The sequence below is a fragment of the Zalophus californianus genome, chromosome 3, assembly GCF_009762305.2.
Source record: "Zalophus californianus isolate mZalCal1 chromosome 3, mZalCal1.pri.v2, whole genome shotgun sequence".
NCBI lineage: Eukaryota > Metazoa > Chordata > Mammalia > Carnivora > Otariidae > Zalophus > Zalophus californianus.
In genome coordinates, this window is record NC_045597.1 from 4,216,847 (window position 1) to 4,239,904 (window position 23,058).

Here is a 23,058-nt window from a genome sequence, read left to right on the forward strand (position 1 = left end):
TGGTTAAGCGTCCAATTCTTGATTTCAGCTCAGGTCATGATCTCAGGGTCGTGGGATCGAGCCCCAAGTCGGGCTGCACGTTTGGCTTGGGGATCTGCTTGAAGTTCTTTTCCCCTCCCTCTCCCTCCGCTCCTCCCCACTGACTCACACTCTCTCTCTCTCTAAAATAAATAAATAAATAAAACCTTTAAAAAAGATATGTATTCTGGGCGCCTGCGTGGCTCAGTTGGTTAAGCGACTGCCTTCGGCTCAGGTCATGATCCTGGAGTCCAGGGATCGAGCCCCGCATTGGGCTCCCTGCTCAGCAGGGAGTCTGCTTCTCCCTCTGACCCTCTTCCCTCTCGTGCTCTCTGTCTCTCATTCTCTCTCTCTCAAATAAATAAATAAAATCTTTAAAAAAAAAGATATGTATTCTGGATTAAATATGTTAGAGTTCATATTTATCAAATTATGGCATTGGGCCTTTTGAAATAAATAAACCCTTGGCCTACACCAGTGTTTCCTACATTATTTGTGAGGATAAACATTTTTAAAATATTAATTATGGATGAACATGTGGTACTGCAATTGAAGTCAGGATCTTGAAGAGATACATGCATTCCCATGTTTGTGAGCAGCCAAGATATGGAGACAACTTAAGTGTCCATCAACAGAGGAATGAATAGGGAAAACACAATGGAATATTATTCAGTCTTAAAAAAAGAAGGAAGTCCTGCCATTTGCAAGAACATGGTAGGATGGACCTTGAGGACATTATGCTAAATGAAATAGACCAGACACAGAAAGAGGAAGACTCTATGATCTCACTTACGTGTGGAATGTAAAATCGTCAGACTCACAGAACAGAGAGCAGAATGGTGGCTGCCGGGGGCTGGGGGCAGGGGGAACGAGGAGCGGAAGGTCAAAGGGTACAAAGTTTCAGTTCTGCAGGATAAGTAAGTTGTGGAGATCTACTGCACAGCACAGTGCTTATAGCTGACAATACTGTATTGTACACTTAAAATTTGCTAAGAGGGTACATCTTATATCAAGTGTTCTTACTATACACACACACACAAATAATAACAGTAATAATAATGAGGGGACAGGAGGAAACTTTGGGGGGAGATGCATACATCTGCGGCCTTGATTTGGGTGATAGTTTCACAGGGGTACACTTCTCCGCAAACTCACCGAGTTATACACATTAAATATCTAGAGCTTTTCACATGTCAATTAAAAAATGTGAGGTTCTGCCCAAGGAGGAAGCACACACCACCTACAACACACCACGTAGGATCAGTCATATCCGATCTGCTTTAAGCTAATGCCATGACTCCCCTAATCAGGCAATCGGATGTCGCGGCAATGCCACATTGGTCTAAATACTTCTAAGCACATTCTGTCAATGCCTCTGCTTCTTATAGACCGGTCACACACAAAAAATTCATAGACCAGCACTGGTCCATCCAAGTCTGTCAAAACCGTATCGCAATTGTCTATGAAGCCAATTTTAAATACTAGGACCCTCAGCACTTTATGGAGTAAATTTCCTAAAAATGGAACTCATCGATAAACTGTCACACCCTTAAAATCAACATCAAATGATACCCCAGCATGCACTGTGGCAGGGATTTCAAAATGAATAAACACTTTTTCTCCTCTTCCCGCCTTTTCTTAGGTCCACTGACAGCTGGGTGCCTTCTGTGAAAAGCCTCCTCAGGCAGGTAAAACTCCAAGGTCTAGATGGTGACAGAGTCGAGATTCAGGGGTGCTAGGGACATGCTGAAGGAGTCAGGTTTTATTTAGAAATATTCCCCTTGTCTCCCGAGATCCCGTTTTGAATAGGCTTACTACCCTCATACCAGACAATGTACCATTATTCCAGAAATGACTGCACCAGAAGATTTGTTTGATTTGCTTTCTTGAGTGGTTTGTCTTATTTAGTATTTCGAATACACGATTCTCCCGAATGTGTGTGTCCACAGCTCTCCATGGGTGCACACGTAATAGTAACAACTCCTGCCCAGGAATGGATGTGACTGAGTACAGAGGACCATCTGATGGACAGCATCATGTCAGTGTGCTAATGCCTCCAAATAAGTATCAGGCTACGATCAGTTTCAGGTCAGGAAACAAAAGGAAACTCGTTTCATAGTAACTAACCCCATACAAAAACATGGATGGATCCACATGCAACTCTTAGGAAGTCATAAAACCATTCAGGCAGCATTGCTCTGATTTAGAGAACTCCATTTCATCTCCCAAGGAGAAATGCATCGTCAGCAAGCATTTTGCCAGGATCTGGCAAACATTGCCCTTGGAAGTCTATGCCAAGAGAATAAGAGAGAGCAAATATTGGTTTCTGTTATGTAAACAAGTCATGCTCTTCTGTGCTACAAGTTGAACTAATGGGAAGGTAGACAGCCGTTAGCATGTGCAGGTCCCTGAGATGAGACATGTTCTCACTTCAAACTGATGACGCCTGATAAATATATTTTGTTAATAGAAACTGCATTTCACATCAGACAGTAATTACCACATCACAGATAGATCCTTTCTCCTCTCTACAGTGTGTTCAGCAACCTCGTGGGATAGACAAAGCCCAGTGTATGCACTATAAGTAAGACAAGAAAGGAAGCAAATCTATCCATATCAGATTACTCTAAATAAACTATTTATCAGAAAGCATTACATCAATCAAGATTTCTTACCTAGAGTAACACTGCGTAATAACTGCATGCCAAGAACGAGTTCTGGACACAATGAAATAATATGTCATGAGAATAAATAATTTTTATGAAGCCTGATCATAGGCTGCTTAAGTATTAAAATACTAAAACTTGTTTAAATTTTGACTGATTTGTACTACTTGTGATATTTTGCACCACTCAATGCAAAATGCAATTTATAAATGTTATCTAAAAATAAAGACATATATATACATACAACTTTCATTTGTATATCCTAAAAAGTCATTTGCTAAATATGTTCATGTAAAACGAGCAAATAAAAGCAGTTTAACGTCAGGGGCACATAAATTAAAATATTCATCTCAATGTAAAAATTATGCTTTAGATACCCAAATTTCAATAATGGAAACAAAAATCAGTGTTAACCTGAAATTAAGTGCAAAGCATACATAAAAAAACATAAAATTGGCACAGCACACTTAGTTTTCAAATACCGTTTTACTAGAATACCCAGAGTAAATATTTAATATCATTTTCATCATGTCTATGTAATTAAAAATGCAGTTTCCTACCAGCAATTTTATCCTGACAAATTTGGCTTGAGCGTATTCCTGTGTACAACTGAATCAATTTCACACTTACTCACCTCCCTGTCTCTGGGAGGTGGTCCATTCATTGGTTTGATGTTGCCATAGCAACTGTGCAACATGGTAACAGGCCAGCCAAGCGCTGCAGTCAAGTCCCAGTATATGGTGAACTGCCTCATGCAAATAGCAACACCGAGCCTTTACAGATGGGCCTTCCCGCTCATTCTGAGCCTGATATTTTAACGTTGATATTTTAATTCCAATTAATAATAATTCAACACTAAAAAGCAAATCAAAGATTAATTTTTGATTGCTCATCATGAGAAGTCGGGTGCTACTACACTTTGGTTTTTCTTACAGAACCTTCCTGGTAGCATGACGTGTCTGTATTCGTTTCTTAGGTTTGCAGAACAAAGTGCCACAAACTCGGTGGTTTCAAACCACACAAAGCTATTCTCAGAGCTCTGGAGGCCAGGAGTCCAGCATCAGGGTGTGGGCAGGGCCATGCTCCAGGGGAGAATGCATTCCTTCCTCCCAGCCTCTGGGGGCTGCCACCAAGCATCGGCGGTCCCTGGTTTGTAGATGTGCTTCCTCCGTCTCTGTCTGCTTCATGGAGCTGTCTTCCTTCTGTCCCAGTCTGTCTCCAGTAAGGATGCTGGTCACACCGGACTCTGGCTGCTCTAAGAACTGATCTTAAGTAATGACTTCAGCAGAGACCCGATTTCCAATAAGGTCACCTTCAGAGGTGATGGGGGTTAGGACTTTAACGGAGATTTGGGGGGGCACAATTCAACCCACAACTGTGGTATTGAGGGAACAGCTTGTACAAAATGAAGAAAAATCCAAGGTCCCATGAGGGCACTGCTTCCTTCCTCTGTGGGGATGGACTGCTGCAGGTAGAACAGGGAGCTGAAAGGAGTGGTGGTTTCGCAGGTGCCAGGGGACAGGCTGTGACAGGAGATTCTGGGAGTTAGCGCTACTCCGCCCTTCATGCCTGCACGCTGGGGTATCCCCATGGGCCTCCAGCAGGTCCCCCATCACTGTGGGGGGCAGCAGGAGCGAGAGTGGGGAGCCAGCTCCGCCAGGAGATTCAGAAACCCCCCGGGGCGGGGCGGGGAGCGGGGGCATCAGCATTTATCATTCCTCAGAGGCAGCTGGGTGGGTGAGCGGTTTTGTCTGCACGAGGATGAACACCACTCTCCCTCTTCACTTCCTCCGGCTGCTTGTGACCATGTCGTTTTACACAGACTTCATCTGCAAATGCCTTACAGAGCCCCCACTGTGCATTCCTCTCCACAGCTGCAATCTTTCTTTTTTTTTTAAGATTTTATTTATTTATTAGAGAGAGAGAGAGAGCAAGCACGGCGGGGGGGTAGGGGCAGAGGGAGAAGGAGAAGCAGACTCCCTGTTGGTCAGGGAACCCAACTCGGGACTCGATCCCAGGACCCCGGGATCATGACTTGAGCTGAAGGCAGACGCTTCACGGCCTGAGCCTCCCAGGGAGCCTCCCAGGCGCCCCTCACGGCTGCAAATGTTGTGCAAGAAGCCCCCTGGAGGGACACTCCCTCAGGGTACTCAGGTAGCCCTCCGGTTTGCCCCCATTCAAAGTGGAGCTTAGCTAGCATCACAAAGAATGCCTCCACTCCTTCCAAATAGGAGAGGCCAGAAGAGCAGGAGGCAATTCAAAACTGATTTGTGGAACATCAGGAACAGCACGGAGGACGTTAGGAGAAGGAAGGGAAAATGAAGGGGGGGAAATCGGAGGGAGAGACGAACCATGAGAGACTACGGACTCTGAGAAACGATCTGAGGGTTCTAGAGGGGAGGAGGGTAGGGGGGTGGGTCAGCCTGGTGATGGGTATTAAAGAGGGCACGCTCTGCATGGAGCACTGGGTGTTACACAGAAACAATGAATCATGGAACACTACACCAAAAACTAATGATGTGATGTATGGTGACTAACATAACATAATAAAATAAAATTTAAAAAAAAAACCCTGAAGTCACAATATTTTTCTTTTCACTGCAAAGCTCCTATATTTGGAATCCTTCTTTAATAAAACTGAAAATGAGATTTTAATAAAAGATTACCTTAATTACTCTCACAAGATGCTTACCATTGGTTCCTTAACCCAAACTAACATGTAGCCCCACTGCGTGATAACATGTGTATATGTAACCTACATCTATCATCTACTGGTCTACCAATTCATATATATATATATATATGAATTGTGTAAATTCTTTTTATCACTACACAAGAATAAAATTATAGAGAGAAAATCCACATGCAGTCCTTCAGTTTCTATTTGCATAATCCCCATTGCCTTTATAAGTGCTGAGTAGGCATTGTGACTCTTTCCTTTCGATAATTTATTTACCTATTTTCATCCATTCTACTTATACAATTGAACATTTTTCTTCTCTTCTAAGGTTTTAGAGTAAACATACCATTTCCCACTTTGAGCTAGAGATCAAGGTAATTGTCCCCAATTTCAAGTAAACCATAGTGGTCTTCTTCAAACTGTGCTTTTGATACCAGCTGAATGGGCAGCAACCAGCATTATTTCTAGACTTGAAAATATCAGACTCTATCCCATATGGTAACAAGCATTGTTTGTGAAACTTTTGCTTCAATTATAATTTATACTTATGTTTCAGTTACAAGTGTGTACGTATGTCTGTGTGGTATATAAATATGTTTGGCACAGTGTTAAATGTAATCGTTAATATGCATCATGATAAAAAATCTGAAAGCCATTTCCCTTGAGGGACCTCTCCCATTCTGCTTGAACACTAGCAAACGTCATCTGAGTTCAGCTAATGCATGTGCCTGTGACTCTATTCGTCCACCTGCAGAGTTATAGTTCACGAGTCCTTGATGAAAACTTGTTGAAGAATTGGATAAAATGATGAATAACTGGCTTAAGGAATACACACAGGTCCAAACATTTAATGATCCTCTTTAAGGAGAGCCAATGAATCAACAGCTACTATTAAACACCTGCTAGGTGTTCAATGCTAGCTAATAAAAATAAATACAGAAGTTTGATTTCCGTACGGTCTGAGAAGTTTGCATTTATTAGATAATACCCAGCTCTCTTCCACGTTTAGGAGAGACCATCACCAAAAGGGTAGAAGGCACCTAGGTGTGGGATAAAAGATGATAAACGGAGATTTGATTTGAGAAGCTAGTACAATCTGGAAAACATGAACCCCCCAGCCCACAACCAGCACCAAGGAGACAGTAATGAAACCATGACTAGTACCCAGTTACAATGGCAAAGAGTAGCTCAGACTTGTGAGCCAACGCCATAAAGGTAGCAACTCAAGGCAAAAGAAGGATGAACACTCAGAGAGAGGTATTTATAGAAAAGTTTATGAGGTGAGGACTGACCTCAGATTTCTGCCTTTAGTTGAAGAACAGCAAAAGAAAAGACTCTGGAAAAGAAGCCAAAAAAAAAAATTAAAAAAGGTAAAGATGGTCAGAGTCACATGACGGGGCAGAACCACAGAAGGCAGACTAGAAAGACTGCACGAAGGCCAGGGGTAGCCGCGGTGCACAATTTCTGTCATTTGTCGGCAAGTCAACCCAGCGCTGACTTTGCTGGATCCATGAAGAGGGTGTAAAATAAAGAGATTATTTGCACCCAAATGCAGAGCCCCCCAACAGGCTTCAGAGCCCATCGAGGAAAAGCAGCACCACCGTGACTCAGGGAGAGCGCCGGGGCTTTGGGACGCGGCAGTGTGTCGGGGATGATGCCACTCTATGTCAGAGCCAGCCCTGGGGACAGTCTCCAGCCCAGGGACGGTTTGAAAGCACGTCTGGTGTTCGTCCCCGGAGCACTAGCGTGGCCTGGAGCAGAGGAAGGAGGGGGGGACAGAAGGACCGCAGAACGCCCCCAGGGGCAGCTGAGAAGTTGGGGTGATGAGCACATGAGACACCTGCCGGGGGGGTTCCTTACACGCTGGGCAGAAGGCACAGCCCCGAAGCAGAACCACACTACCTGCAACAGGGGTGGAAACAAAGCCACAGCAATGCTGCTTGCTGTTGACCCCATCACCTCCTATTCCCACTGTGGGACTAGCACAGCCTGGGATAACTCAGGATACAGGCAGATAAAGCACACCAGTTCTGCCCGCACTGGTTCCCAGTGTAATGAGAGCGAACGGAACAGTGTGAACTTACAGGAACCTATGATTAAGTACAGGGACCAGTGTAGACAGAGGCAGCGTTTCCTGCAGGGCTTCTGATCCAGACTGGCGGACTCCCAGACGGGCCGCTTCCTGGGGAGGAGAAGCAAGGACGAGAGCCTGAGGGTGAAGGAAGATCAGCCCAGCGAAGGGCAGGCAGGCGGACCTGGCAAGAGGGAGTGACCGGGCCGGGGCGCACACACGGTTCACGGCCTCCACACGCGTGTGCAATAGATGAGACGCACCGGAGAGCGTGTTTTGTGACATTTCATTCTGCTATAAGGACGAGATACACAAACGGTGTCTGATGTCAACTGCGGCTGGCGACACAAAAGCAACGTGCTCCAGATCTACTGGGGATGGGTATTGGGTTAAGAAGAACCCAGGCAGGACCGAGAAGAGAGTGAGTGAGCTGTGAGACAGGCCAAAGACAGAGGGAATAAATAAAAGTAAAACCTGCTTCCACAAACAAGAGTGTGTGTATGGATGGTAACCATGGCAGGACCAAACCATTAACTTGACACTTCCGGGATGGCAGCTCTGTCACCCACTGGTGATGCGCAGTACTGGCTCCACACGTCCTCGACCCAAGGAGAGCAGAGAAAGCCCATGTCTGACAGCAGGCTAATGAACTAGCCACGGCTGTAGCCAGGTGAACCTGCTGTCGGATACAGGAAGTACACGGCATTGGCCCAAGGCACCGTCTACCCAAGGGCCACTGGACTGAGCCTCAGTTTGGATCCTCATAACCCCACCATCATCATCATCATCAGTGTCCTAGGACTCACAGAGTATGGGCTTCTGCCTGCTTGCATTCTACCTTGCTCTTCTTGTGTGTTTCAAATGAGGTCAGTCAACGGAATGATTTAGGCATTTTAATTTGGCTCGTGAGCTTTTCTGTTCGGCAACCTCTGGGACCGCCTGCTGGTAGTGCATTTGGAAGCTACCCCTTGTATCGGGATTACTCCCCGCACAACAGTAACCATGAGGAAAGCCCAGGAAATGTAGTGCACTTAGAATAACAGATGTTAAGTTGTGAAATGATAAGAGATCAGAGGAGAAAAACAGTCAGGGATCAAATCATTAAAAAAAGGCCTTTCCTACAAAGCGGAAGGGTGAAGAGTTCCTCCCATAGGCAATGCAGAAGCATGGAAAGATTTTACAGAGCAAAAAACAGGATGACGTGTGGGAAAATTCTGGACTAACTGTGGAGAATGCATGGGGTGGGGGTAGGGCTAGATTAGAGGTTAAGATGGTACTGAGCAATTGCAGTGGGAAATAAGGAACATTAAGGAGACTCTTAACTGCAGGATTGACGAGGAGGAACCACAGTCAAGAGATGGCAAGTGGGCAAGACCAGGAGATGAGAGAATTGAGAATGAGGCCTGGGAGCCACAGCTAGGTGGGGCCAGCTGTTCATACGTGGGACAAAGGAGCAGAAGTGGATCTGGAGGGTGGGGGCAGGCAACGAGTTCAATCTCAGACCTGGGGAGCCAGCCACAGAAAGGGGTCTACTACACGGTTGGGCAAATGAGTCTAAAAGAGGAGACAGTTGTGGCTGAAGACCCAGGCAAGGAAGTTTCCAGGTATAATTGCAAGATGAAGCCAGGGAAAAGATGAAATTACTCCAGGGGATCCCGTAGTGCGAAAACAGATAAAGATGGAACCCCAATATTTAAGAAAAGAATGGATAAAAATGAGTGTGTGGAGGAATGGAAGGAGGAACTGCTCATCAGGGTGACGATGCTATTTTGGTATTACAAAGGGCAAGGAAGACGTTCCACAAAAAGACACAGGCACAATGCCCCATAGTGTGAAGCATAATCAGTTTTTAATCCAATGCAGAAGATGTTAGGTGCATTGCAAGCATGCACTGTTCCTGTGGATATAGTATTTCTTTTGGAGGTGCCTCCTCAAAGAGCAAGTTAACATTGCTGACAAAGAGGAAAAGAGAAAAATCATGCAATGCTTCCTCCCAAATGCAGTAATACATTTTCATAGCATGAGCAGGCATTCAATGAATGTTTTTTTAATAGAAAAAGCAAATTTAGAAGAGAAGGATAGCTCTGGTAAGTATAATAAAATACTTATATACAAAATACAATAATCATTACTTCCGTCTTTCAATTTAGTCCATTTCTATTACAGATCTGCAGACATTATATAACTCGAATAATCTCAAAGTGCTATAAATGTTTCAATACTATTTGCCTTAATTAAAAGTCATGACCGAATACAAACGGCAAATCTAACATTGCCAGCTTGCTTTTCCATTTTAAACTCTGTTTGTACTCCAGCAGGTGAGAGGAAAACTATTTTTATGCTTTCTTTAAGGAACAAGAGACTCCATATTTAGGTCCAAGGTGTTCACTTGAAGGATGATTTTTCTGACATTACTGGGCATCCATGCTCTGCATCTTTACCCACAAGTGATATCTGAGCTAAAAGCTCAAGGGTTCAGTGGGGCCAGACTACCAGGCAACTGCAAAGACTTTGTTCTTTCCAAGAACCCTGGGCTCAGCTGCCAAAGGGCTGACATCACCACAAGGAGCAGCCCAGGAGTGCGGTCACACAGCAGATGGGGGAGGGACGGTGCCGCAGGGGCTGACTGCCCCCAAGGGCCGGCTGTCCCTCCTCATTGCTCACATGCTCCACTTCTTCCTGCCCATCAACCATCGCGGCTGCGGGTGCACAAAGACAGTGAGGGGTCTGCCAGCCAGCTGGCCCCATCAGCGCCATGGACATGGAGCAGAGCTGGATTCAGTTCCAACTGCATGGGAGATCACCCAAGACAGAAACCCAGAGTATCTTGCCCAGGGACGGGCCAGAGAGCCTGCAGGCAAGTTGGGCTCACGGTTATCCCTTCTACTTTGCATTATTACCAAAATTAGCTCCTATTCAGATTTGTTTTTTGTTTTTGTTTTTGTTTTTGTTTGGCAGGGGGGAATTAGGACATTTTGTAGAGCAGTTTTGGGTTCACAGTGAAATGAGGGGAAGGAATGAGATTTCCCACAGTCCCTCTCCCCCCACAATGCATAGGCTCCCCCATTATCAACATCCCCCTCCAGAGTGGGACATCTGTTGCAACTGACACGTCATCATCATCCAGAGTCCATAACTGACATTAGGGTTCACTCTTGGTGTTGTACATTCTGTGGGTCTAGACAAATGGATAATGACCTGTGTCCACCATTATAGTGTCATACAGAGTCATTTCACTGCCCTAAAAATCCTTCATGATCTGCCTATTTATCGCTCCCCATCCCCCAACCCTTAGCAACCACCGATCTTTTGACTGTCTCCATAGTTTTGCCTTTTCCAGAATGTCATAGAGTCAGAACCATATAGTATGTGGCCTTTTCTGATTGGCTTCTTTCACTTGGTCCTATGCATTTAAGATTCCCCCATTATCTTTTCATAAATTCAAAGCTCATTTCTTTTTAGTGCTGAATAAATTATCCATTGTCTGGATGTACCAGAGTTTATTTCTCCACTTACCTACTGAAGGACATTTTGGTTGTTTCCAAGTTTTGGCGATTATGAAGAAAGTTGCTATAAATGTCCACATGCAGGCTTTTTTGTGGACATAAAATTTTAACGCCTTTAACTAAATACCAAGGAGCACAACGGCTGGATCATATGGTAAGAGAATGTTTAGTTTTGTAAGAAACCACTAAACCATCTTCGAAGGAGGCTGTATCATTTTGCATTCTCACCTGTGGTGAATGAGCGTTCCTGTTGCTCCCAGGGCTAAGATATTTGCTAAACTTTAACCACTTTCTAATGTCTGTTTGGCATAGTGGGAGTTGTATTGGGTTTTTTCCCCCACAATTTTTTACATTGTTTCCATCATTTCAATGTTCTGAAAGTTCTTGATCCCAGATATGTGCCAGCCCAGTCTTCCCCCGACTCCCCACACCCGCCAGGCGTCGATACACAACATTGTTTCTCTTCCTAAAACTAATGTCCTCTCGTAGCTTTGACAGAAAGTTTAACATGTCCCATCATATGCCCCATTCTATCAGTCACTGCTTACACACCAAATATTTACTCTCTCCTCTACATAGTGTGCATTGGTTTCTCATTGCTACTATAACACACTATTACAAATTTACAACAAAAATGTATTATTTTATAGTTCTGGTATTGAGAAGCTCAAAATGGGTTTCGCTGGGGGAAAGAATCCAACTGTCAGTAGTACCATGTTCAGTCTAAAGGACCCAAAGGAAAAATCTATCCTCTTGTTTTCCCTGCTTCTAGAGGCTGTCTGCATTTCTCGATTTCTGGCTCCTTAACCATTTTCAAAGCCAGCAGCATCTTCTAATCTCTCCCTCACTCTAACACTCCTGCTTCTTTTTATAAGGACCTTTGGATTTTATTGGAACCACCCAGATAACCCAAGATAGTCTTCCAGCTCAAGATCCTTAATTTAATCACACCTGCAAAGTTTCCTGGGCCACATGAAGTATTCGCAGGTTCTGGGGTTAAGACGTGGATATCTCTGGGAGCATTTTTCTGCTTTGCCACATATGGGAATCTAGTAATCAGTAAGGCGATCCTCAGACGCCCGCCTTCAAGAATGTTGCAGTCCAGTTAGAAGATACTGCTGTGATATATATTAGTGTGTATGCGTACAGGATTTTTTCAGAATCATGACAGTGAAGCACACAGTTTAAGCTGGAAAGAAGCATGGCAAGGTAGTGAGATCTTTCTAGATAATGGGATAAACTGATTGTCAATGGAGGAACAATATTCAGTTGCATAAAGAGTCGGGGTAAGGAATGAGCTGAGGATTGATGACAGGGAAAGGATGAGAAGAGAGAAGCCAGGAGAAGCCTGGGCTGGGGCTGGATGCTGGTTCTGTTCACCGCAGTGAAAAGTGAAGGTGGAACCGAGGAAATGAAGAGTAGCCCAAGGCTCGAGGCTCCCCTACTTCCTTAAGGTAGATTCGTGTGCCAAGTAAGCGGAGGGTCGGTGTGAAACCAAGATGGAAGAGCCAGCTGGGGGCGCAGCTGTGTTTAAGTCCGAGATAAAGGCCTGATGTAGGGGCGGGTAGTGGTACTCAAGTGAGGAGACACAGGTCAGACACACGACGGACAACCCCTTCTCCCAGACGCCCAGGGGAGACTCCGGTCCTGTGGAAAACTTGCCCGGCGCATTTGTTTGAGGTTAAATTCAAACCTGGCTTCTCTCCACGCCTTCCCACCTGGGCTGTCACTGCATCTTCTCTTTGTCCAGACAACCCTTGTTTGACAAGTTCATCAAATGGACAAAATAACCAGTGATGTGACCCATAGATTTATCATAGTTTATTGCCTTTTCAGAATTAAAATGCTTCACATATCTGCCCCTCTTAACACAGCATAAGCACCAGCAAGTCTTTATTGAGCTTGTACAGTGTGGAGGGAATTGTGTTGGGTACTGAGGATAAAAAGAGGCCCAAGAAATAAATGTTTTTGAGGTGATGGGTGATATTCAAGAATTAATATACAAGGTTTTCAGAAGCGAGAACACCCACTAATTTTATAAGTAATAAAATGAATTGCCTTCCCTTAAATTACTTAGCTACTACTAGGCATGAAGAAGCGTTATGGACATGTGCCCTGGGAGTTGATCTAGGTTTCATTGCGTTGTGTTTTGTGTTGTTGCTCTTTTATCAGAAACACAGAGTCAAGAGGCCTGCCCCCTCGGGTCACTGGGAGAATCAAATAAGGTAACATTTTAAACCAGTTTCTCTTTGTTTGGGGCCAACACCAAACTCACTGGATTCAGACAGAAAATGCAAAAGCTTTCTGAAGCCAGGAGAGATGGATGAGGAGTACAAGAATCCAGGTGAAGGGTCAAGCGAGAGCAGGCGTTGTGGCTGGGACACCCCTCAGGCCCCCTGCGGGGAGCACCTGGCCACACATGTCGTGCACATGGGCTCACAGAAGCTTGGGACCACCAGCTCTGCCAGTCTACCCAGGAAAGCCAGCAAAATCACTGGACTCCCGTGGGTGCCACCTAACTAGACACGAAGTTTATTAAACCTTGTTCAGGGAAGCAACAAAGATGCCTGCTAAATTTGCCATAAATTACCAGTTTACAATTTGTGCTCCAGAATTTATTTGCTCAGCGTTAACTTATATAATAAATTTCATTTAAATATAAGCAAAGACCAATCATGAAGATACCCAAGACCTTGCCTGACAGTAGTAGAGGTGTCCTCGGAAGGGGAGGGTAGGGAGAGGGAAGAAGCCAACGCGTATCTTCTTTTATTTACTCGACAAGTACATTTTCAGTATTTATTATGTGCGCTGGAGAGCCAACACTGAACAAAACAAATTCTCTCCTCAGAAGGTAATTTTATGGAGAGAAACATATAATAAACAAAGAAATGTACTGGGTGTCACTATTATAGAAAAAAAGTGTTTCATAAAGGTGTGAACACGTGTCTATATATAAAAAGACAACAAATTTCCAAAACCTATATGAGGAGAATTGTAACACACTTGGGGGAGACATAAAAGTAACCCTGAACAGATGGTGATGCATGCCATGTTCCAGGAATTTTACTATTGTAAATACTCCCTAGCATTAAAATAGGATTTTTAAAAAGCTTAAGAGTAGAGACTTACATCTTATAAATTATATAAAATGATAAGATAAAGTATTATTATATTAAAATATTATATAAAACATAATTCACCGTGAGTTCTTATTCCTCAAAATATAAATAAAGCAGCTTTGCAAGCAATATGTTAGGCAATATTAATCTGTGAAAAGGAGCTCTGACCTCACCAGCAAGACTGGAAATCCGTGTGAGAAGAAGGTAAAATCCGACCCAACAAAAACCAATTGACAGCAAACAAACTGGAACCAGTAAGTAATCATCATACCTTATCATTTAATCTTTGCGAGAAAAAAAGACAGATATTCTGGACCATTCCTAGCCAACAAAACAACCATTTAAAACCCTGGCTTCTATTATAGTGTGGACTTGGCATTGGGACGCACTGTCACAGCGTAACAGTTATTCTGACTGACTACCCTCTTACCATTGTCTCCTAAATGAAATGAGTCATTGTTGCTAAAGTGTACCTATGTGCACGTAGGCACATGTGCGCACGCACACACACACAAACATCATATTCACACACCTCCCACAAACCTGGCGTTAACTTGTGGAAATAGCAAGGATACTATTTAGTCTTTTTAAAATTTGTAATGAAAAAAGACAGATTTTTAAGTTTTTCTCATTTTTAAGTGAGACTGAGACAGGGTATGAAAATAAAGTATAATTATAGCATAAATAAGTGTAAACAAAGTTCCAGTGTGGTAAGAAAGGCCTGTGCAGCTCCCCAGAGACACAGACTGCCTACAGATGTTAAATCCCATCCTTCCACACCTTAGACTCTCACCCGGGTTCCGTTTATTGAATATTCCTTATGTCAGGCATGGAACCACGTCAGAGATGGTGGGAGCAAGATATATGTAAATATTAGGTAACTCTTCTTTCCTGCAAAGCCATATTTTTTTCTGGATAGAACAGAATCTCTTCTCTGATAAGTTCCTTTTCTTTCTTTTTCACCATATAAAAGTGTTGTAACAAGCTAAAGCTAGCCAAGGGGAAGAGACCCATACAGTGCGTTAGTCAATCTCCGATTTCTGTATGAAATGCCGCTGCCAACAGCATCTCCTCCCCATGGTGGGAGCAGGACCTTGGAAATTGTGCATAAGGAGGGACACGCACGGTAGGATCCCTCGCCCATGTTGTTTTACTAACTCATACCAGTGAACTAGTTACCATAATTAATGAGTTTCCAAGACACTCCATTCGCTAGTGTTGAACCTGAAAGACAGTGGTGGGCAGCTGAAGTGAGAGATCACCATCACCACCACCCCCCAGCACCACTGCGTGTGTCATCAACCAGCCTGCCATCACCATTGTCATAATCACCATCTCCACCATCACCATCATCCAAACTGTCACCCCCACCAACATCATTACATCAGCAGCAGCATGACAACGTGGTAAGCTTGCAAACTGATTTTTATCATTGGAATACATTGTTTTTCCTCCAAAAAAAAGCTTGCAAAGTAGCCACCATTTTTCTAAAGGACTACATATATTTCATATACGAAGAAAGCTCAAACTCAAATAAGTGAAGACATTTAGGGACTTGCCCGACACCTTCTATTCGAAGGTAACGAATCAGCTCTTTAACCCAGACCTTCTGATGACTCCATGGTGTTCCCTCAAAACCACACCATATCTGAACTAGAAGGGGTGGTGACAAGTTCAAAAGAATGATCCAGAGCAGAAAAGGAGGAGAGGACATCCCCTCATGACTTGGTCCGCACACTGAGGATTTCCACTTATTTAAATTCCATCTATTAGTCCAAGCCCTGCTCATCCAGCCTTAAGAGATCTTAGCCACCTGGCAACTGCCGGACAACCAATGCCTTACCAAAGCATGGTGCACCCTTCATGCACACCTACCGATTTTATCAGCAAGCTCTTGGATGACAGACACTGTATATCCTACTTGTGTATAACCGCGGCAGTACACCACGTTGCTCTTGGAAATAACCTAATAAAGACCCTGTAAAAGACTACCTAAAGCTCCAGAAAGGTTTACTCTTGGGTGTAAGGAGTACTAGGTGGCTGTCATCTTGCAACAGCCCTGGAGAGTCAATACTACACGTCTCTTCCAACTCTGCGTTCAGTAACATCACATCAGCAGCTTGGAACCAGCCTTGGTGGAAGTGTGCATACTTTGGAAACTAGGAAATGCTACTATCAAATCTCTCTCTCCCCTGAAAAGAGCCAACTGGTAAGCATCACGCATACTACAGCTTGCAGACACAGGTGAGTTGACAAGTATTCACCAGTCCTGCATTTTGTTCTGAGCCCTGATAGGAGCTTACTAAGTGATTCTGAGCCAGCTCTGGTTTCGATTGTCTAACTTTATCCTAGAGGAGGGATAACAGTTACCACTTACCAACTTCACGTGAGGCTCTTTCTCGAGTGATTTGAAAGTCAGTTCTGAAATGTGTTCTACAAATACAAAATCCCACTACTTTGATTATACTGAGAAACAAAGATGAGGTGAGAAGTGGTAACATAAGCCCCACCTCCATTGCGGGGGTGGTCTGTGTTGTACCAGTGTTGTAAATGGGAACAATGAGACCATGACATTTTGTATAAGTAAGCTTTCTGAGCTTAGTTATCAGTCCAATGCTATCACAGTGAATATTTTCTCAGTTAAACTTTCAGAAAGCAAATGAGGAAAATAAACATTTAGCACTGGTAAAGTGCCAGCCAAATTTTATAATAAGCTACGTTTGGGGCTCTGTGTGTGTGTGTGTGTGTGTGTGTGAAGAGAGAGAGAGAGAAAGAGATTTCTTTGAGATAAGTCTGTGCCCCAGACACATTACACTGTCACATCATGCACTTTAAAGCTCTTAGATGCACCTTCAAGGTCCTATTGATACACTCCAAGACCCTAAAGCTAACTGCCCTAGAAAAGTCTACTTTCAGTAGAGCCCCCCAAAGAGGGCAGTTTCAGTTTTCTTATAACAAGAAACCAGAATAAAAGATGGCTAGCCCTGGGAAGCGTGCTCAGGATGCAGCTTTACGGGCTTCTGGCCAGAAGAGACCATTGCTCCTCCAGAATTCTCGGTCATCCAAATGCTGTTACTCTAGGCCATGTCCAGGCAGCCCCTGGCCTCTCTGGAATCCGCACCCCCATTCTCACACACAGTCAGAACACACTCAGACCTGGGTAGCTTGTAACTATGAGGATCTGCCCTCATGCAGAAAACCAGCAGCACAGCACAGCACAGGTAGAAAGAGTGGGACCAGCATGGCCAGGGGTCACAATCTCACTATCACGGCAACCTTTACCACCAACTGCTCGTGTATATTAGGAGTTTATTATATGGCAGACGCTATCCACACATTTTTATGTTTGGTCCTCATGGAAACTTGGAGGCAAATACCTCCATTTCATGGAAGCTTGGAAGGTCATCCAAGCACCCACAAAGTGGCAAAACCAGAACCCACACCCAGTCCTGACTCAAGGTGTCCAGGTCCTGGTCATTGCCGTGCACTACCCCAGGGTGTAAACGAAACTCCCCCTCTTCCCCTGCTCCCTGTACCTAAAATGTGACTCAACATGTCCTTTTTTTCTCATCTAATATCTAAGATTTTACATGATTAAGAAGCCTGTGGAGACTTGCCCCCCACACGGAGGTCTGATCTCCACATTCTTCCTATAATACGTTACATCATGAATTAGAATATTAATTTAAACATATGAATATGCAGTGCTTGAAAACCATTAAAATCTAACACTGTATATAGTATCAGATGGAAAAAAAACAATTAAGGAAAGTACCATTCTCTTTTATCAAAGTGTATGATCAAAAGCATTAATTAAAAGCAATCCGTTCACCTGGTACATTTACTTTGGTCGAATAAGAATTTAGGGAATTCTATTTTGCTAAAATAAGCTCTTATTTCATTAGTGTATATTGAACCTTAAAATACGGTGGAATTATTTACTATTGTGCATTTTACAATCACAATAAACATAGATGATTATAATTAAACTTTAATTAAACACTAAAATTTCTTTCTTCAAGCAATAATGAATTTTCTTATCCTTCCCAAATATTCATGTGATACTTTCCACAAAGGGAGGCTTGTGATATTTGATATTGAAGAATGCTTTTTCTTAAAACAAGCAAGCATGATCACTTAGCTGAAATCAAACATGTGACTTCTGCAGAATACAAAACAACGCTTTATCTGTTCACACCTGTTACATAACAATATAATCTTAATGTAACAATTAATGGCTTATTTAAAAATCAACACTGGCATAAAATGCAGAGGAGCTTCATTATAATTTTCCCTGACTCCATCTTTGTTCCAGTGTCTCAAGAATACTATACGTTGGCTAACTGAATATAAATTTTAAAAAAATAATATTGTTAAAAATTTCAATACCTAGTCAAACTATCAATAGTAATATTTATATAAACTCCAGTGTGACTTTCTGGGAATTTATAGATAAGATATCAAAATGAAAACATCCCACGTCTATATGTGCATATTTAACCCATTTCAAGAAATACTATAGGATTTGAGACACTGAAGAAAGTCACAGAAACAAAAACCCCAATAACTTTTGTTAAGAAATAAATGTTAATTGTTGAATATCAAGTATCTGATGGCTTAATGTACTACTAGCTCTATATTGAAGTACGCTGGAAATTTTTCAGGTAAAATGGTCAAAAGAAAGAGGAAAGAACAGGTTGAACCCATGACCTTTAAAGCATAAAATGAAAAGTATGGAATACAACAGCCTTGTGGTTAAAGCAACTGTCTATTGAATGTTACAGTGCATCAAAAGATGCATTCCTTATAGAATACTGTATGTATACCTACCTTCATTTTAGTATTTTTACAGATATATGTAAAGATGTATAATGAAAAGATACACATAGCAGAGGTCTTTAAAACCACTGGTAAGAAACGAGTAAATGTTTATTTTACTTCCCTAACTTTGATTTGAATAACACTGTGGCGAACAGCCAATAGTAAGGGGTCACCCAAGGGTGCTGAGGAATTCTCAGGGACAAGCATTCAGTCATGTCCACTGTCCTTCAGAGTCTTCTCGCTAAGAAGACTCTCAGGTCATGTCAGGTAAAAACGACACCCACTCGATCTCGATATTTACCTCACCTAAAATTGTTCCCACTCTTCAAATGTCCACTTAGCATGTGTGTTCTGAGTAATGCACTTAAGCCTTATAATTTTTAACATGTGGAAAATTAAAACTTTGCTATAACTTTGTTTTGGGGGGGTACCAAATTACTTTATTTGAAGAATGGTACAAATGAAAGAAGTTAAGTAGATGTTTTGGTACAACTTATAGAAAAGGTAAAGGTAACCCCAACATGCATGCACTGCCTTGGTGACCAGGGAAGTCACCCTTGTGGCTATGGGAAGACAGCCTAAGGCTTAGCTTTCACTATCACTGTTTCCCAAGGTGTGCTTGTCAAAGAGGTACTCTGCCATGCCAGATTCGGGAGCCCCCACCTTGTGCAGGTTGGTTACGTGGTCACCCTATTCTTTGATGGATTTCACCTGCTCATTCAGGTAATGAGTCTCAATGAAGTCACACAAATGGGGGTCACTTTTATCAGTGGCCAGTTTGTGCAGTTCCAGTAGTGACTGATGCACGCTCTTTTCCAAATGTAATGCACACTCCATTGCATTCAGCCCGTTCTCCCAATCATCGCGGTCTGGTTTCTTGATATCCTGAAGGAAGATTCGGCCACCTCGTTGGTTCTGCAGCTTCATCAGTTTCTCAGCATGTTCCCTCTCCTCATGAGATTGGTGAAGAAAATATTTGGCGAAGTTCTTCAAAGCCACATCATCGCGGTCAAAGTAGTAAGACATGGACAGGTAGACGTAGGAGGCGTAGAGCTCCAGGTTGATCTGGCGGTAGATGGCGGCCTCCGAGTCCTGGTGGTAGTTCAGGCGCACCTGCGAGGGGGACGCGGTCATGATGGCGGTGGCTGAAAAAAGGCGGCGGCGAGCGGTGGTGGGGGCCTTGGAGCGGTCCGAGGGCGCGACGAAGAGATGGCGGAGGGCTGGCTCTGAACGGCCGGCCCGGGTGGGGGACGAGCGCCAGGTTCCGTCCGAGCACTGTTGAAGCAGGAAACCGCGGCGACTCTCGGCGGAGACTCTTTGCTATAACTTTGTGAGTACAGTTCTCTTTCTTGGCTAACTGGCTTCGAGGCCACAGTCTCAGAATAGTTCCGCTTCTGGAAAAATACAGCTTTACCCTGTGATCTAAGCCATTCCACCGTGATTTCTAAGGGTAGCTCTTTGGAAGCTGACTCTGAATATGGAAATGGAGGTAGAAACACGGATGGTGTACTCCTAAGAGGGTATACTGCAGCACCAAAATTAATGTAGGTCTCTTTTCTGTGAGTAGCAAAAAAATCCCCAATTTTCTAGCCTTTCACAGAAATGAGGTTCTGAATGTAATGGCATAGACTCACACAAGTTCTAAATAATTTCTTGTAGAGAGGGACTGTCACACGCCATCCACCAGGGTCCTTTAAGGTGTTCCTGGGTCGTGCCAGGCTCTTTTCTTTTGTATGACATCTTCAAGTGCCATCATTAATAAAATAAAGGCGTTTTCCAAATGGACAAAAGAAAAATTTTCCAGGGGCGCCTGGGTGGCTCGGTCATTAAGCGTCTGCCTTTGGCTCAGGTCATGATCCCAGGGTCCTGGGATCGAGCCCCGCATCAGGCTCCCTGCTCAACGGGAAGCCTGCTTCTCCCTCTCTCACGCCCCCTGCTTGTGTTCCCTCTCTCGCTGTGTCTCTCTCTGTCAGAAAATAAATAAAATCTTAAAAAAAATTTTTTTTTAAAAAGAAAAATTTTCCAATATTTCCATTTCACGCAAGAGCTATTGTCATTTAACTGTTCTACAAAATACTAGCTTTGCCACAAAGGAAAATCCATAAAAATAAGGCATTTAAAATTCATATTACTTATATAAGACTAATGAATCGCTGACCTCTACCTCTGAAACCAATAATACATTATATGTTAATTAATTGAATTTAAATTTAAAAATTTTTTTAAAAATAAAATTCATATTGCATACCCCTTGGCATTCCTGCCATTATGCTAACCACTGCACACCTGCGTGTATGTTAATATGTTATCAAATATCTTCCCACCTGTGTCCTTCATTATAGTCCAGTTTGTGTAGAATCTAATTCGAGAGTTGTATCAGAAAAGGGATGAAGTTAGTTCTATAATTATAGAAATAAGCTGATCATTGTCCCTAAAGTTTCAAATCTTTTTCTGCAGGTTCTGTTGATGATGTATACGTCCCCTGTTACAGCGCTATTCATTGGAAGTTTAGTGGTAAACGCTGGTTGCATCATCTTGGCATGTAACTATCATCCTACAATGACCAAATGATCTAATATTCTTTTTCCATCTCACACGTCTTCTGCACCCGCTTGAAACTCATATAAGTGTAGAGCCAAACAGAAATCAAGGAAGACATGTGTGTGTTTCCTCTCATTAGACTATCAGTGACCAAAGACAAAATAAAATATTGATCTACTCTTTTGATTGAGCTTTCTGAGGTCTGCCACCATCCTCTTCGTAGGTATGGACAGAGCAAAACTAAAAATTGATGATCACTCACTCCTGGATCTGAGCTTCATGGATCTTCAACGGCTGACTAGTTCATTAAATACAGTAACAGAATCCCTGATTAGAACTTTCTTCATAAGCATGCCATTAATAAACCCATTTTTCAATGTACAAAACATCTGCCCATAACCACCATAATATTCCTCCTTAACCACAGCATTTCATTTACTGCAAGACAGAGCATAAGTTATTTGACCCACAGGGAGGCAGATCATCAATTCAGAGTCCCTTGCTCTGGTTTCCTGGACAAACCATGAGGTTTAATATACATTTTAGGTCGTTCATCATTCATTTGCTCAAATGATAAAATGCCAGCTCTCTCAAAACTGGAAACTGGAAGAGGAGGGGTCCGTGCAGAGTGCTGTTGGACCAATCCCAGAAACATGGGCCTGTTTTGCTTTGGCAAGGTCATAGACTCATAAAACATCTTATGCATCTATGAAACAGATATTGAACATTATTTGTGGGTCACGTAAATTACTGATGTGAAGAAGGACAGTTTTCTTAGAAAGAGGCTTTGGCAAACACTGATCAAATCCATTTCTCTTAACCCAAGTACAGAACATAAAACACTGGCAAACAATTTTTCTGATAAATAACAACTCAGCGTAGGATGTCTTTGAATCGGGCCGTGTAGCCACACAGCTGGAGGTGACTACTTCAGAGGTGGACTGCTTAGTTATAAATAGGCTTGCTTTTGGCCTCATGCATGCTTGGGAGAGAAAAACCATTATGAACCGATGCCTCCAAAAGCAGTTCCTAAGCTTTATCAGCTCTGTCTCTGAAATCTCTCTGCATCTGGATCCCTCTTCTTTTTTGCCACTTGAACCACCCACGTGGCACAGTGGGGGAAGCTGTGATAGCCACTCATTGTCCTTGACTCCAGTAGTCCAGACCCCACCAATCACCTGACACACAACTGAGTCACAATTTCTCAAGGAATAGTTCTGGTCAGGTCAAAACTAATTTCCCCCAGATATTAAATGGGTTGTACAAAAAGTAGCCAAACTACGAGGCTGGGAGCACATTTCCTAGAGAGAGCCAAGACTGCCCATGGCTTCTGACTTGCACTGTAAGGAGGTAAGATCCAACTACAAAGTTAGACAGAAGAACCCACATGAGACCACCCTCACTTGTGACAGTGACTACAAGTCCATGGTGTCTTCCCAAAACCACTCTCACATTTGAAAGTTCACTAAAAGAACTCACAGAACTCACTGAAATGTATTCTACTCATGGTTATATTTATTATAAGGAAAACCTACAAATCAGAACCAACCAAAAGAACAGATGCACAGAGCAGAGTCTGGGAGGGTTCTAAGGCAAACCTGCATTGTCCTCAGGAACACCTTGTACTCCCAGAACC

At 43.1% G+C, this 23,058-nt stretch overlaps 1 protein-coding gene across 4 annotated transcripts; it reads right to left on the reverse strand.

Moving 5' to 3' along the window:
• Positions 1-327: 327 nt before the first annotated feature.
• On the reverse strand, positions 328-20,015 carry LOC113920162 (ferritin heavy chain-like). 4 transcript variants are annotated; one of them, XM_035726786.1, is made up of 3 exons: positions 19,563-20,015; positions 5,063-5,065; positions 328-338 (listed from the first exon to the last, which is right to left on the reverse strand). In XM_035726786.1, the coding sequence occupies exon 1, from the start codon at positions 20,013-20,015 to the stop codon at positions 19,572-19,574; it is 444 nt and encodes a 147-aa protein (XP_035582679.1). In that variant the 3' UTR covers positions 328-338; positions 5,063-5,065; positions 19,563-19,571. The 4 variants fall into 4 exon arrangements, with proteins under 4 accessions (XP_035582679.1, XP_035582676.1, XP_035582675.1 ...); XM_035726783.1 differs by having other exon boundaries at positions 5,063-5,067; positions 19,560-20,015; XM_035726782.1 differs by having other exon boundaries at positions 5,063-5,068; positions 19,555-20,015.
• Between the last annotated feature and the right edge of the window lie 3,043 nt (positions 20,016-23,058).

Bases quoted from the DNA above. Each gene is read 5' to 3' on its own strand.
- LOC113920162 (XM_035726786.1), bottom strand. From the start codon at position 20,015: ATGACCGCGTCCCCCTCGCAGGTGCGCCTGAACTACCACCAGGACTCG.